General features: G+C 43.4%; 1 protein-coding gene across 1 annotated transcript; it reads left to right on the forward strand.

Annotated features, from left to right (window-relative positions):
- Nucleotides 1-1,803: 1,803 nt before the first annotated feature.
- On the forward strand, nt 1,804-16,489 carry LOC146384748 (NLR family CARD domain-containing protein 3-like). The gene is made up of 8 exons (XM_084929886.1): nt 1,804-1,870; nt 5,948-6,233; nt 6,334-6,390; nt 8,271-10,119; nt 13,219-13,392; nt 13,972-14,145; nt 14,331-14,377; nt 15,047-16,489. Exons 2-8 carry the CDS (start codon nt 5,960-5,962, stop codon nt 15,610-15,612), a joined length of 3,141 nt encoding a protein of 1,046 aa, XP_084786012.1. The 5' UTR covers nt 1,804-1,870; nt 5,948-5,959; the 3' UTR covers nt 15,613-16,489.

The raw sequence follows: 16,489 nt of genomic DNA on the forward strand, positions 1-16,489 counted from the left end.
TCTTATCCCAGAAGCTGATTTTGCTTAGAGCGCTGTTTATTAACATAGCAATGATGCTAGCGATATAATTTGCATATCAAAGGATTGCTAAAACGACTGTTTATCATTAGTAGCAGCTAAGACTAACTGTCATGCATGTTTTCTAGCAGTAGCCATTTCTTTTGGTGCATTAATTTCACATGTCAAAGAGCTAAAGCATCTTTTATTTCCTTGTTTGTTTTTAGTTTCACTCTACTCTTTCATCGAGCTAATCAAGCCACAGTTGTAGAGAATTGTAAGCTGTGGAGAAGATCATAGTAAAGGAGCAAGACACTCAGTTTCCAGGCTCATGAAAATTGAGTTTGGCTTGCTGTTGACCTGCGTTAACATACACAGTGTATCCAACACGTACTGATAACAGTACAGGCACACAGCATCATAAAGGACCACACCCACCCACAGCACACAGCAAGAACAGTCCACAGGCCATCAGGCTACCGAATCACTGACTTATCGTCGAACTGCGAGTGTCTTTGACCTGTAAATTTGCAGTTTCATACATTTACATATAACATATGTTACGTTCCCCTGAAAGGGGTCTAGGCGGTGAGGGGGAAGTAACAAAAAGGGTCAGAAAAAGGAGTCAAGGAGGCAAAAGGGTTAAATTAAATAGTTTTATTAAAGTAGCTCAACTAAAAGAGACGGACAAGCCGCTATCACCATTTAAGGAAAACAAACAAAACTCAAGCTCAATAAAGTAAAAAGTAAGTCAAAAAAGAGAGCAGCTCACTAGCTGCAAACACACAAACACGCAGCTCACTAGCTGCAAACACACAAACACGCAGCTCACTAGCTGCAACCACACAAACACGCAGCTCACTAGCTGCAAACACACAAACACGCAGCTCACTAGCTGCAACCACACAAACACGCAGCTCACTAGCTGCAACCACACAAACACGCAGCTTACTAGCTGCAACCACACTAATGGCACTCTGGCCCAGAGCTCACCTTTCCCTGGGCTTAAATCTCCTTAATTACTGACGAGAGTCAGCTGCACAAAAGGGAAAGATGGCACCTCAGGCAGAAGAGGTGGTGGGACACGCCCACACAGGCACCTTCAGGAGGAGGCCCTGCTAGGGCCGTAACACATAACACAACTTTATAAATATAAACATTTTAATATTGCATACTCTGTATATATTCCCACTGTGACAGTGTTGTAACTACTTGCACTTTATATTCTGACTACACTCATAAGCTTCATATGCACTTGTTTTACTTTACTATTTTCTATCTCAGAGTGAAGTCTATTCTTTATTTTAGTTTTTATTTAGTCGTGTGAGAGGAACCGGCAAAGTGAGAGTTTCATTGCTCTGCGTAACCACTTATGTTTTGCGGTGTATATGAAAATAAACATCTTGAATCTTGAATGTTGAAGCTGACGAGCAGGACAACCAATCATCAAATCAACATTTCATGAATGTTGAAAGAGTTGCAAATAGATGATCTGAATGTGACCAAACTGAGGAGAAAACAAAGGCTGATGCGCTCATTTTGGTTCATGTGAGATTTGTGTGCTCAGTGTTTGTATATAATTTCAGTTCACCCAGTTTTCTCCCTTTCCTGTCTTTGTGTTCGCAGGTTCTCTTTGAGGTTTGTGACTTCTGTTTGTTGCAGTAGTGGTCGTAGTAACGGGACATGCAATTTTGTATGTAGCAGAGGTATGACCATATTTCATGCTCATTGGCTGCAGGAGGAGGAAATGTGTATGTGTATATTTCCTGATTTGGTAATCGCACTTCTGCACCCTTTGTTTCTCACTTCTGCTGCTCAACTCATAAACCCTGAAAGATTCAGCTGCAGGAGCATCAACGAAACTTCAGTCCACGTAAGTCTAAAAGACATTTCTTTTTGTTTGACAGAACAACACTGAAAGTTTTATCTAACCAATCTGACACTGAGATAAAATCAGTACAATGAGCAGGACATACACAGCAATAGGTGTCACTGGGAGAACTGGAAAAGTTTTGTGTTTTGGATGGTTTGTGTTCTGAAGTCATATAAGCTCATATTTGTGATGACAAAGAAGAAAAAACTTCTTTACTGCCAAAGAGCTCCAGGATGAGCTTATCATGGGAGCAGAACAGACTACACATTTACATATTATTATACTGTGTATAAAAATAGCTGTAATTAGCAAACAGTTCAAATACTTTTTTATACCCTTGAATTAAAACAGAGTCTGCACTTCATTCACACCCTGTTCAACTCCACTCAGGTCCAAATAATTACAGACAGGTCATATGCACATATGTATATTGCACTACTCAGTTTTGCACTTTGTACATGTATAAAACATGTATAAAACATCCCCCTCTCGCCCCTATGAGCGGTCGTTATCCTACAAGCTCGGGTCCTCTACCACAGGCCTGGGAGCTTGAGGGTCCTGCAGTATCTTAGCTGTTCCCAGGACTGCGCTCTTCTGGACAGAGATTTCCGATGTTGTTCCCGGGATCTGCTGGAGCCACTCGCCTAGCTTAGGAGTAGGAACGCTGCGTTACTGCGTTACTAAAACCGTGATTTTTTTGTGAGAATGTCTCATGACAGTGACGTAAGCGAGTGCGACGTTCGTGACAACAGCTGTGTGCAGATCAACTGTGGATCATATATCGAGTGCGGAGAGAGTATGAGCGTGCAGCGTTTAAAGCGTGGAAGTACTGACCTTACTTTGAGTTTGATTCCATAAAAAGTGACAAAAACATTAGCGTCCGTTGTGCGTGGGAAGAAAACTTCTTTTTACAGCGAAAAAAACCCCTAAACAAGCACCGAGTAGCTACGATGTAATGGGAAACTCACAGAGAAACTCGCGGATTCTTCCACTGACCGCTGCGGCACACCTGCACCAGGGTAAACCTCCGCTTGCCTCACTCCTGCTATACAGGTGAAAATAGAGCAACAGGACCGCTAGTCTTTGATTTTATTGATTTTCTGCTGTGTTTCACTTGCATCTATTTGAAGGACTGAGTGTAAACACAAAAAATATTTTATTTTATGTGCTGGAATGTGCAGAAAATAGGTTTAAATGTTAAACTAATTTCTTCCAGTCAGAGAATGTTGCAGATAATTAAATGTTTGCTTGATGCATAAAGTTAAAAGATTAAAACTAATAAAACAAGTTTTAAAAAGAGACTTTTCCATTTGATTACATTTTGTATGATGGATTGTAGAAAAAGTAGAATTGGGCTGAAAGATCTATCACTTTATCACCTATTCAGGTTGTAAATCGTGTTTTTAAAAAGTAACTAAGTAACTAAGTAACTAATTACTTTTGAAAATAAGTAATCAGTAAAGTAACGGGATTACGTTTTTGGGGAAGTAATCAGTAATTAGTTACTGATTACTTTTTTCAAGTAACTTGACCAACACTGCACCCCACACATTTCTGTAAATATATTATATCTTTTCATGCTGCGATAAATGCACTGCCCAAGTGTCTCCTCTGCCCGCTGCCTTTCAGCGGCAAGCAGGTCATCAGAGGAGCCGATGTGATGATGAAGTTTTACATTGTCTACAATATTGCCAAAGAGTACCAAAGCACTTTAAGCACTTTTTCAGGAACTTATCTTTCTTGTAGAAATGTGCTCCAAATAAAGAACTTTGTGTTGACAAGGTTGTTAGTTAATCATTTACAAATCAAAGTTGTCTGTATGGACAGCACTTAAAAAAAAATAAGTGAACATGTAAAACAGCGGGGTTAAGCAATGCGGTTGAAAAACCTGAACACCTAAGAAAAAAGGCAACCTCCGGATATGATGCTGAGCACGTTCAGTCAACTTCTCTGGTCGACCACGGCGAGGTCCTGTTAAACTGCTGTGTGGCCACCGTGCTGCAGCTTGGTTTCAGCGTGTTGGCATCATTCTTATAGCCTCGGCCATCTTTATGTAGAGTATCAGTTCTTTTTTTCAAATCCTCAGAGAGTTCTTTGCCATGATGTGCCATGTTAAACTTCCAGTGAGAGAGCAATAACACCAAATTCAACACACCTGTTCCACATTTGCACCTGAGACCTTTTAACTAGGGATGGGTATCGTTTAGGTTTTATCCGATACCGGTGCCAAACCGGTACTTTTGAAACGGTGCCGGTGCTTAAACGGTGCTCAAACCGGTGCTTAAAGAATGGAGAACACAAAATTGGTCCAAAAACCTCTCATGTTCAGCTGTTCTTTTGTAAAAAAGATAACAATGTTAGCCTTTTCTGCAGCTATGGGGCATATATGGTATCACTCTTGGCTGGAAGCAGTGCTTAAACAATGGAAAAAACACAAACTTTCTCCAAAAACCTCTCATGTTCAGCTGTTTTCCACTTTTTCTTTGGTCATTTTAGCCTTTTTGGCCAGGGCGAAGGGAGCATCTGCCATCAAACAAGAAGACAGCCGCATGTAGCTATGATGATGTTTGCTAGTTCACCTTACATGCATTGATGTAATAACGTGGTTAGCCTACTCAACGTAAATTACACACGAACAACATTAAGCTACTCACACAGAGAAGAACGGCTGCTGCTGCATCATCATCCTCATCATTTCTGCTACACTGGCAGAGCTAGGGGCCAGGACTCTCCTCTTCGGGTTTTTGGGGGATGTTGCTAACTCCGGGTCCGATAACAGGCACCACACCCGCAGTAGATGTGCTCGGTGTGAGGTCTCGCAGCAAGCTATCAAATACGGCGCATTTCTCGGCTTTAAAACCCCCCCGCTATGCGTCGCCAGGTGTTTCATCAGATTTGAGGTGTTACCTCCTTTGACAGTATCACAGTATCACCTTAAAGCACTTGTTGCAGGCTGCTGAGTTTGCATCTTTTGCCGTGAAGTACAGCCAGACTTTTGACCGCTTCGCCTTGGGCATTTTTAATCTGTAGCTCTGCTCTAAAAGAACGTACGTACCTGGGCCCGCCTACTACGCTTGCAAAGGTAAAATGATTGGCTGGAATCCAAAGTGTGTGACATCTCAGAAAAAAAAGCACCGAAATAAAGCACCGAAATGTGCGCTGCTTTTCGGTCTGGTTACTACCGTTTATGTCAGAACCATGGCACCGGATACCGGTACCCATCCCTACTTTTAACACTAACGAGTCACATGACACCAGGGTGGGAAATGGCTTATTGGGAACAGTTTGGATTTTTACTTAGAGGTGCACTCGCTCACTTTTATTGCCAGCAGTTTAGGCATGAATGGCTGTGTATTGAATTATTTAGAGGGGACAGTAAATACAAGCTGTACATTGACTACTTTGCATTATAGTTTTTATTTTCAGCTTTTGCTGACAGAGCGGGCGAAAGTATGTCCATATCTGAGTATATATCCATCCATCCATCATCTGCTTATCCTTTTCAGGGTTGTGGGGGGTCTGGAGCCTATCCCAGCTGTCTTAGGGTGAGAGGCTGGGTACACCCTGGACAGGTTGCCAGTTGGCTCTCATCCCTGTTAAACTTAACAGCTTTACCTTTAGCTAGAAGACACAATGTGTGACAAACTTCACATTGCAAACACTGAGGCTGTTGTAATTTGGTGCATTATAAGTAAAACTGAACCGACTCACTGCCAGCAGAGCAAGCCGAGCTCTCACTGTGGCAGGACAGGGATTGAAGTGCCTGTCGCTTCAGGGCAAATACTCCACGCTCCCATGTGCATGTGCATAGTTGTGAAGGGATTTCAAGGCAAACTCGATGAATACTTTATAGACACATAAAATAAACTGTTTTATTGCATATTATTTTAAGCAAAAGTGGACTTCAGAAACCAAGAACTAGGAAATCTAAGTAATAATGAGCATGAACTAAAATCATCTGTGAAATCCAAAAGACAGAACCATGAGTCCACACCACCAAAATTAAAACTCAAAATGTTTATTCTCAACCAACAACAAATATGTTAAATACCTGCTGAGAATATTCTCCTCCTTTAGCAGGGATCAGGGATGACGTCAGAGGACCTGTTAACTACTCTGGAGGATTTGGGAGATGAAGAGTTTAACAAATTCAAGTGGCTCCTACATCAAGCTGACGTCCTTCAAAGCTTCCCAACCATCAAAAAGAGTCGATTGGAGACAACAAACAGGTGGGACACTGTCGACCTGATGGTGCAAACCTACAGGCTTCCTGGAGCTGTGGAGGTGGCTAAGAAGATTTTAGAGAGGATAAGCAGGAATGACCTGCTGCAGAGTCTGTGTGCCAGCAGCTCAGGGCGAGAAGGTAAGTTACAAGAAAACCAAACATGACGTCACTGCAGTCTGAAAACGTTTCACAGAGTGCAGGTTAAATCAGTCTAACACTCAAAATCACTGCCTGTCAGTGGACGTCAGCAACTGTGGGGAGACTTCACAGAAGAGAGGATTTCCTCAGACTGAAGGCAAGTAGCCATGATTTTATTCTATTTTATTTTACTTGTTTGTAGAGTTTGTCATTATGACGAATAACAAAATAGACTAACATACATCAATCATTTTTCATAAGAAGCTTGTTTTCTTATCTTGGTCTCATAGAATTAGTATTTATTGTGTACTCTTTAGCTTCTGTCATAAATCACCCCTGACATTTGTCTCCGCCCACTCCACCCTGCCTGGACTGTCCTCTTCACCTCTCTTGTGCACACTCTGTTGCTTTGGATGGTTGACCCAAGGTACTTAAACTCATCCACCTTCACTACCTCTGCTCCTTCATGTTGACCTCTGCACCAGTCTCCCCCTCATCCACACATGCCTGTCTTACTTCTATTGATTTTCATCCCCCTGCTCTCCAGATCATACCTCCACCTCTCCATGCTCTACTCCACCTGCAAACAAGGAGCTCAGAGCTGATCCCTGATGTAATCCCACCCCCACCTTGAACCCACCTGTTAATCTTACCACACACCTCACCTCTGTCCTCACATGTCCTGCACCACCTCCACACACTTCTCTGACCCTCCTGACTTCCTCGTGCAGAACCACAGCTCCTTTCTCAGCAGCCAATCACCTGCTTTCTCTGATCCACAAAGAAAGTGAAGCTCCTTCTGAGCTTCTCTAAACTTCTCCATCAACGCTCTCAGAGCAAACGTGGCATCTGTAGAGCTCTTTGTCAGCATGAAGCCACGCTGCTGCTCACTGATCATCACCCCTTCTTAACCATCTTTCTCATATCTTCATGGTGTGGCTCATCAGCTTTATCCCTCTGTAGTTGCTGCAGCTCTGCACATCACCTTTGTTCGAGAAAATCAGTACCGGCACATTTCTTCTCCACTCTTCAGGCAAGACTGCTTTAAACTCTGTGGCTAACAGGTCCACTGCCCTTTCTTCTAGACATTTCCATACCTCCACTCGTCTTCTTTACTAATCCTGCTTACTAACTGCCCTCCATCCATCCTCCTTTCTCTGTCATTTTCTTTATTAACAAATTTGTCAGTGTTCTCCTTCCATATTTCCTGCACAGTCGTATTACTCATAAGGCATCCTTAATCACCTTTACCTGCTGCACACGCTTCCCAGCCTGGTCTGTCTCTTACCATTGGGTACAAGTCTTTTTCTCCATCCTTAGTGTCCAACCTGACATGCAGCTCACCATAAGCCTTTGCCACCTCTCTCTGTCTCAACCCCTTCCTGGACTCTGCAACTCTTTTTTTATTTAACATCCAGCATTTGATCTTTGCTTCTCCTTCACTCACTTTCTCTTCTTGATATCCGTCATCCACCATCCAAACCTCCCCTAACACCACCTTGCAGGATCTCTTTCACATTTAGATGAAATCCACCACTTCATCCAGGTTTCACCAGACTTCCTCTTTCTCCTCTAAACTCCAACCTGTGAGGCATACAAACTGACAACAATCAACACCGCCCCTTCCATTTCCAGCTTCAAACTCATGATCCTCTCTTTACCTCCACAAAACTATTCACATACTCTTCCTTCAAGATTACACCTATTCCAGTTTTCTTCCTTCTACACCAAAGTAGAACATCTGGAATTTGCCTCCAGTGTTATCCTCTCTACTTTTCAGATTAGGCTGTCACAAAGTAGGAGCAAGTTATGTAGGAAAATGGCTTGGCAGCTCTGCCACCATTGTACTTTTGGAAACCACAAGTAAGCCTGTTTCTCAAAGTACTCTAGTGGAATAGTGAAAGGTCTTTGCGATATAATGGGTCCTGATTATTGAAGACTTTTTATGTGCAAGGAAAGATTGAAATAACTTAATTTCTAGATTTGTTTAATGGTAGATATACACCTTACACTTTCCATGTTGCATATTTGACACAGATGTGATGGTTCCAGTACCAGAGCCTCACCCCATCACATCTTACCAACAGATGCTTCAATCAAACTTCCAGGACAAGTTTATGTGCGCACAAGAAGGTTGGGCAGAAGATAAACAGCGTCTGGTTGATATCTACACAGAGCTGTACATCACAGCTGGGTATGATGTACATATCAACACACAGCATGAGGTTTGGCAGATTGAGAAAGTATGGAAGCCAGCAGAGCCAGAGAAACCTATTAGACCCACAGACATGTTCAAACATCCCTCTGGAAAATACAGACCCATCAAAACAGTGATGACCAATGGAATCGCAGGAATTGGAAAAACTTTCCTTGTTCACAAGTTTGTTTTGGACTGGGCTGAACAAAGATCCAATCAAGATGTGCATCTGATTTTCCCCTTCACCTTCCGTCAGCTGAATCCTCTGAAGGGAGAAAAGTTCAGCTTGGCAGAGCTCATTCATGAATGCATCCCAGAAACTGTAGGCATCCCACAGGAGGCTCTTAATTACATCTTTACAGATGTTCAGTCATCAGGAATCACCAACTATGACAAGAGTAAATTCAAACTTCTGTTTGTGTTTGATGGGCTGGATGAGAGCCGCCTTCATCTCGACCTTCATTCTGAAGACATTCGCTCTGTCGATGTAACAAAGGCAACTAAAACAGATGTCCTGCTGAGGAAACTCATCAATGGGAAACTGCTACGCTCTGCTCGCATCTGGATAACCACACGGCCTGCAGCGGCCAATCAGATCCCTCGAGAGTTTATCAGCAGTACAACAGAGGTCAGGGGGTTTACAGACCCACAGAAAGAGGAGTACTTCAGGAAGAGAGTCAAAGGTAAGGAGGAGGCTGACAAACTCATCTCCCATATCGTGACATCACGAAGCCTCCACATCATGTGCCACATCCCAGTCTTCTGCTGGATCACTGCAACAGTTCTGGAGGATGTGTTGAAAACCAGAGAGGGAGGAGAGCTGCCCAAGACTCTGACTGAGATGTACGCAGAGTTCCTGGTGTTTCAGATTGATCGGACAAAAGAAAAGTATGGCCCAGAGAAGAGCATTCAATACATTAAGTCATTAGCAAAACTGGCCTTTGAGCAGCTGGAAAAGGGCAACCTGATCTTCTATGAGAAGGATCTGAGAGAGAGCGGCATTGATTTCAGTGAAGCCTCGGTGTGCTCAGGAGTGTTCACAGAGATCTTCAAAGAAGATCGAGGAAGGAAAGGGAAAGACAAGATGTTCAGCTTCGTCCATCTGAGCGTTCAGGAGTTTCTGGCTGCTCTTTATGTGAGGATGTCGCTTAACAACAGTAACATAAATGTGATGCCTTTACCACAGCCCTCAATGCGCAATCTTCAACTGCTTTTAAGTAAAACATCTTCAAAGAAGATCCACAGGATTTCCATTGACAGGGCCTTACAGAGTCCAAATGGACACCTGGACTTGTTCCTTCGCTTCCTCTTGGGTCTTTCACTGCAGACCAATCAGGATAAACTACAGGACCTGCTAATGAAAATAGACAGTAGTTCAGAGACCACTCAGAAAACAGTCCAATACATCAAGAAGAAAATCAGTGAGAATGTGTCTGCAGAGAGGAGCATTAATCTGTTCCACTGTTTGAACGAAGTGAAGGACTGTTCTCTAGTGGAGGAGATCCAACAGTATCTGAGTTCTGGACGTCTGTCCACAGATATACTCACTCCAGCTCAGTGGTCAGCTCTGGGCTTCATCTTACTGTCATCAGAAGAAGATCTAGATGTGTTTGATCTGAAGAAATACTCTCCTTCAGAGGAAGCTCTTCTCAGGTTACTTCCAGTGGTGAAAGCCTCCAAAAAAGCTCTGTAGGTGCACACATACAAAAGATTATATTGAAAAATAATTGGAACTCCAGACTCTATGATCCTACAGTAGGTGTAACTACCAAACCATTTTGGGTAGTGTTAGTGTGGCGGGGCGTGGCCTGCGGTGCCGTGCAGGTGCGTCCGCCTCGTCTGCACGGCACCGCAGGCCACGCCCCGCCACAGTTAGATTTAGCTTACCTCATGCTTAACATGTACAGATGCAGAAACCCAAGAATTTTACCTTTACGGGCAATCCGTTTGACGCACTTGGTGTCCTGTTTTAGGATTTCAGTTTGAATATACCATATTTTTTCCACTTATCCAGGGCCGGGATGCAGGGGGCAACAGCCTAAGCAGACAAGCCCAGACCTCCCTCTCCCCAACCACCTCGTACAGCTTGTCAAGGGGAGCACAAAGGCATTCTCTGGCCAGCCGAGAGATATAATCTCTTCAGCATGTCCTCGGCCTGCCCTGGGGTCTCCTGCTGGTGGGAAATGCCTAGAACACCTCACCCAGGAGGCATCCTTGTCAGATCCCTGAACCCTGACCGGTAATTCAAGAGCTTCGCTTTTACTCTTAGCTCTCTCTTCACCACAGTAGACCAATACAGTGTCTACATCACTGCAGCCGCAGCACCAATCCGTCTGTCAATCTGCTGCTCATTCTTTATTAAGACTCAAGATACTTAAACTCCTCTACTTGGGGCAGTAACTTGTCCCTGATCCGTAATGGGCTCTCTACCCTTTTCCTGCTGAGGACCATGGGCTCAAACTTGCAAGCCATAAGCCACCACCTGATGAAGCCAACAGAACCACATTATCAGAGATGAGATTCTGAGGCTGCCTAAGTGGAAGCCTTCTCCCACTTGGCTACGCCTAGAAATTCTGTCCATAAAAGTTATCAACAGAACCGCTGACAAAGGGTACCTGCTGGGAACAAGTCAGACTTACTGCTTGCTTACTCCAGGTCCAGAAAACACATGTAGACTGGCTGGGTGAACTCCCATGCACATTCAACTATCCTTGAGAGGGCAAAGAGCTGGTTCAGTGCTCCATGACTGGGATGAGTTGTTTAACTGCCTTAGTGACCTTACCCCTGGTGATGGACGAGTTGTCCCCATCGTCCCAAGATTATGCTTTCTCCAAAGAAGACATGTCAGTGGGATCAAGGAGGTCCACAAAGTTTTCCTTCCACCATTTGACAATCTACTTATAATAATAATGGATTGCATTTATATTGCACTTTTCTAGACACTCAAAGTGCTTTACAATTCCACTATTTATTCACACACTGGTGGAGGCAAACCACAATTATAGCCACAGCTGCCCTGGGGCAGACTGACAGAAGCGAGGCTGCCATATCACGCCATTGGCCCCTCTGGCCAACACCAGTAGGCGGTAGGTGAAGTGTCTCGCCCAAGGACACAGGACCAGGACAGACAGAGATGGGGATTGAACCGGCAGCCTTCCTGTTACAAGATGAGCTTCCCAACCCCCTGAACCACAGTCGCCCACTTAGACGAAGCCAGCAGCACTCCACTTGTAAACACACAGATCAGGTAGTGCACCGCTTTCCCCTCCTGAGCCCCCCGATGGCTTGCCAGAATTTCGAGGCAATCGAAAAGGCTTTTTCGATGGCTTATAAAAACTCCTCTGAGGTTTTATTTCAGCCAGTGCCAGAGTCATGTTCTCGGTACCTATCCTCTCGGTACCTACTGACTGCCTCCAAATTCCCATAGGCTAATCAAGCCCGATAGGACTCCTTCAGCCGGGGTTCCCTTCACTACCATCCCTTGTCCACCATCAGGTTTGGGGGTCACCACCTTGACAGGCACCAATCACCTTGCAACCGCAGCTCAGTGCAGCAGATTCAGCAATGGAGGTGCTGAACATGGTCCATTCAGACTCAATGTCCCCAGTCTCCCTCAGAAAGCTACCAAATCTCTGCCAGAGGTGGGAATTGAAGATCTTGTGGACAGGGGCCTCTTCTAGGAATTCCCAGTGCACCCTTACTATATGTTTAGGTGCTTCAGCAGAGCTCAGCACCTCTCTTTACCCAAGGATCCAGAACGTATGGTCGTAGACCTGATGATACAATTACAAAATTGATCATTGACCTGTGGCCTATTGTATCCTGGTGCCACGAGTACTTCTGGACACCCTTATGTTTAAACATGGTGTTATTGCGAAACTGTGGTTTACGCAGAAGTCCAATAACACAGCACCATTCGGTCTCACTGTTGTTGCCCATATGAGTGGGGAAATTTCCCAGTGAGATGACAGAGTCCCCAGGTAGAGCACCCTCAAGCACCCCACCCACTCCAAGAAGGCTGGGTACTCAAAACTGTCGTTTGGTGAATAAGTACAGACGAATAACAAATCCTCTCGTCCACTGGGAAAAACTCCAACATACAGGTGCAAGTCGAGGGGATACTGAGATACCCACCCCAGCCTACCGCCTCTCACCAAGGGTAACACCAGACTGAGAGAGAGTCCAGTCCCTCTCCAGGAGACTGGTTCTGGAGCTCAAGCTGTGTTTTGAGGTGAGCCCGACTATATCTTGCCGGTACCTCTCAACCTAGCATAGGCTCCTTTACCATCAGAGGGGTAACGCTAGTCTTGGTAGCCGAGGATCAGTCTGCCAGGATCTCTATGCCTGGCTGCCGCCCAGCACACATTTCACCCAACCCCTCTGGTGCCTCCTGTCGGTGGTGGGCCTACAGGGGGTGGGCCAATGCCCCTGCTTTGGGCTGAGCCCGGCCAGGCTGCAATTCATTTAGGGGTCTATTCATCAAAGGCTTTGTTTATAGTTTTGTATTGAAATTAAACAATCATGAAATGATTCAACAAACCAGCATGCAGTCATGCTAAAAATAAAGTACAACAGTTAATTTTAAAGTTATATTTTAGAGCATAAATATCCAATATTGATACTTCTAATGAATAGGTGCCAAATACAAGTTTAACACTTGGAATTAACCTTTTATCTGCTGGGAAAAATTAGGGAACAGATATCACTGGGCCACAAAACTTCTTTCCAGTCAATATGGATCTGATTGTATTTGATGTACAGGTCAATTTATCACTAACTCTCCTCCAGGTTGAGTGGCTGTAATCTGTCAAAAAGAAGCTGTGAAGCTCTGTCCTCAGTTGTCAGCTCACAGTCATCTAATCTGAGAGAATTGGACCTGAGTAACAATGACCTAGAAGATTCAGGAGTTAAACTCCTTTCTTCCGGACTGGCAAGTCTACAGTGTAGACTGGAAACTCTCAGGTCTGTATTAAATGTTGCTTTACATACAGTTAATTCAATTTTATTTCTATAATAAAAACACTTGACCATTCTTTAAACTAAAAGGTAAATACCCTACACTAATAGCAATTAATGTCTCTTTAATGATAATTCTTATATGATGTAAGACTTTGTCTTAAAATAACAAGAATTTTGATTCAGTTGAGCACCTCATTATTACAGACTGGTTTTTTCTTTGTTTGTTTTTTTGTTGTTTGTTTTTTAAGTAAACAAGTCCAAATAAAAGCATACTAAAGTAATACTAGCATACTACACTTCTCTCTGGCTTTGGTTGAGCACCCTTTTCCTAGCTGTTTTGCTCGATGTGGCAAGCCATTTCAGAAATTTACTTGTGTTTGCTAACATGCCCTAACATGTGTTTTCCATTAAATCAATATCAGTCTCAATAATAAATGGTAATTTGATATATTAAAAATGTTAGCAATGAGCTAATTTCAGCATACAGCATAAAACAGTGTAAAACAATGGCAGACCAAAGAAAATCATTTTTAAGTGTTTTGGCTATTTGTTGTCTATCATTCTATGTGCTATTTGACCCAGGCTGTCCGGCTGTATCGTCACAGAGGAAGGCTGTACTTATTTAGCTTCAGCTCTAAAATCCAACCACTTCCGTTTGCGAGAACTGGACCTGAGCTACAATGTTCTGGACGACTCATCAGTAAAGCTGTTCTCCGCTGGAGTGGAGGACTCAGACTGGAGACTAGACACTCTCAGGTATGAAGAGAAGACATGAGCACAAAAACAGTTTCTGTGGCGTATTGACAAACAGGGGAAGTGTTTCAGAGTATGTTCTAGTTGCAACCCAAACTAAAAAAATCTAGATGTACATTTCCTTCTGTTAATAATGGCAGACGTGTAAGTGGAAAGAATTATTTTCTTCCTTTTTCTTCCTCTCCAAGGCTGGAACATGGTGGGCAGCAGAGACTAAAACCTGGCCTGAGGAAGTGTGAGTGTGTTTACTGCGTCTGGTATTGTTCCGGTTTATTTTAAAAATGCTGCTATTCTCCCACTTTAAAAAAAACCTCAGCTAGACCCCTCTCTTTGGAGCAGCTACAGACTTCTAGGAAGCTTCTAGAAAAGGTTGTGGCTAAGCAACTTATAGCGGCTCTGGACAAACATAACATTTGTGATAAGTTTCAGTCCAGCTTCACATGTGACACCATTGCTATTTCAGCTACACTGGCTTCCTGTTGAATTTAGAGTACATTTTAAGATCCTGGTCTGGACATTTAGAGCCTTGCATGGACTGGCACCAGCCTACATCTCCGATCTGCTACAGCCCGATGTCCCCAGCAGGTCCCTGATCAGGGCTTACTTGCTATAAAACAGACTAAGATGAGAACTAAGGCTGACAGAGCTTTTGCCACTGTGGCCCCGAGACTGTGGACTCTCTCCCTCATACATTAAGAACTGTGGACTCAGTCGTTGTTTTTAAAAAAACAACTCAAAACTCACCTTTTAAAAACTGTTTTTGGTTGAATTTCTGCCTGTTTTATATTGTCTGTTTTACCCTTATATTATTTGTTATCTTATGTGCAGCACTTTTTTTTGTGGTTTTATAGATGGAGCACTGATAGCACCGTGTCAAATAATAAAGGATTCTTCTCTCTCTCAGATTCCTGTGAACTCACACTGGACCCAAACACAGCAAACAGAAACCTCATCTTGTTCGACAACAACACTAAAGTGGCATTTGTGGATGATGAGCAGCCATATCCTGATCACCCAGAGAGGTTTGATGACTGGAAACAGATTCTGTGTAGAAATGGGCTGACTGGTCGCTGTTACTGGGAGGTTGAGTGGGAAGGTTGGGTTTACATAGCAGTGAGTTACAGAGGAATCAGGAGGACAGGAGCCAGCAAAGGCTGCTGGTTTGGATGGAATACTCAGTCGTGGAGTCTGAGATGCTCTGAAGATGGTTACTTTGCTTGGCACAATAACACTAGAACAGACCTCTCTACCTCTTCCTCCTCCTTCGTCTCCTCTTCCGCCTCCTCCACCTCCTCCACCTCAAACAGAGTAGCAGTGTATGTAGACTGTCCTGCTGGGACTCTGTCCTTCTACAGAGTCTCCTCAAACTCCTTGACCCATCTCCACACCTTCAGCACCACATTCACTGAGACTCTTTATCCTGGATTTAGGGTATTTTCATCTTCCTCAGTGTCTCTGTGTTCACTTTAGGAAGGAGACTGTCTTCTTGCAGAAACAATGACACAGATTTATTCAGGCAAATACTTTACATTAAAAAATCCTTTAAAAAATCTTTTTCCAAACAGCACCAATAATTTTACTTTAGACCAGAAGATTCCACACACTGACTGTGAGTAACACTTTAGACTGACCACTATTAACAAATGGAAAAAGAATAATTTCTACAATGTTAGTTGTACTAAAGATGGTTGTATGGAGGCAGGAAGCTTGAAGTGAGTTTTACAAAGTAATCTGTTCTCTAGCTTATGTCCTTTGCATAGGTCTATATTACCATAATGCAAATGCTTTGTATCATATTTATCTGTTTCCATTCATTTTACAACCAGTGACAGAATTTGTTGACAATAAATTTCATTTCCTGTGTGATTCAGCAATAAAATGATCATTGCTCCAATGTTTTCTTCTCTACAACATTTTGTTCAGTTTATTTCAATTTTATTTATATAGCACCAAATCACACGAGTTGCCTCAAGGTGCTTTATATTGTAAGGTAGACCCTTCAATAATACATACAGAGAAAAACCCAACAATCATATGAGTAAGCACTTTGGAAACAGTGGGAAAGAAAATTTTCCTCTTAACAGTGAGAATCCTCCAGCAGAACCAGGTTTGACGACCACCTGCTACGACCAGTTGCGGTGAGGGAAGGAAGACAGGACAAAGACATGCTGTGGAAGAGAGCCAGAGATTAACAATAACCAATGATAGGGCTATTGCAGTTTGAAGCCTAATCTTGAAAGTAGAGATAGTGTCTGTCTCCTGAATCCAAACTGGAAGCTGGTTCCACAGAAGAGGGGCCTGAAAACTGAAGGCTCTGCCTCCCATTCTACTTTTAAATACTCTAGGA

The sequence above is a fragment of the Perissodus microlepis genome, chromosome 6 (genome assembly GCF_051167445.1).
Source record: "Perissodus microlepis isolate ML-2025 ecotype Zambia chromosome 6, ASM5116744v1, whole genome shotgun sequence".
NCBI lineage: Eukaryota > Metazoa > Chordata > Actinopteri > Cichliformes > Cichlidae > Perissodus > Perissodus microlepis.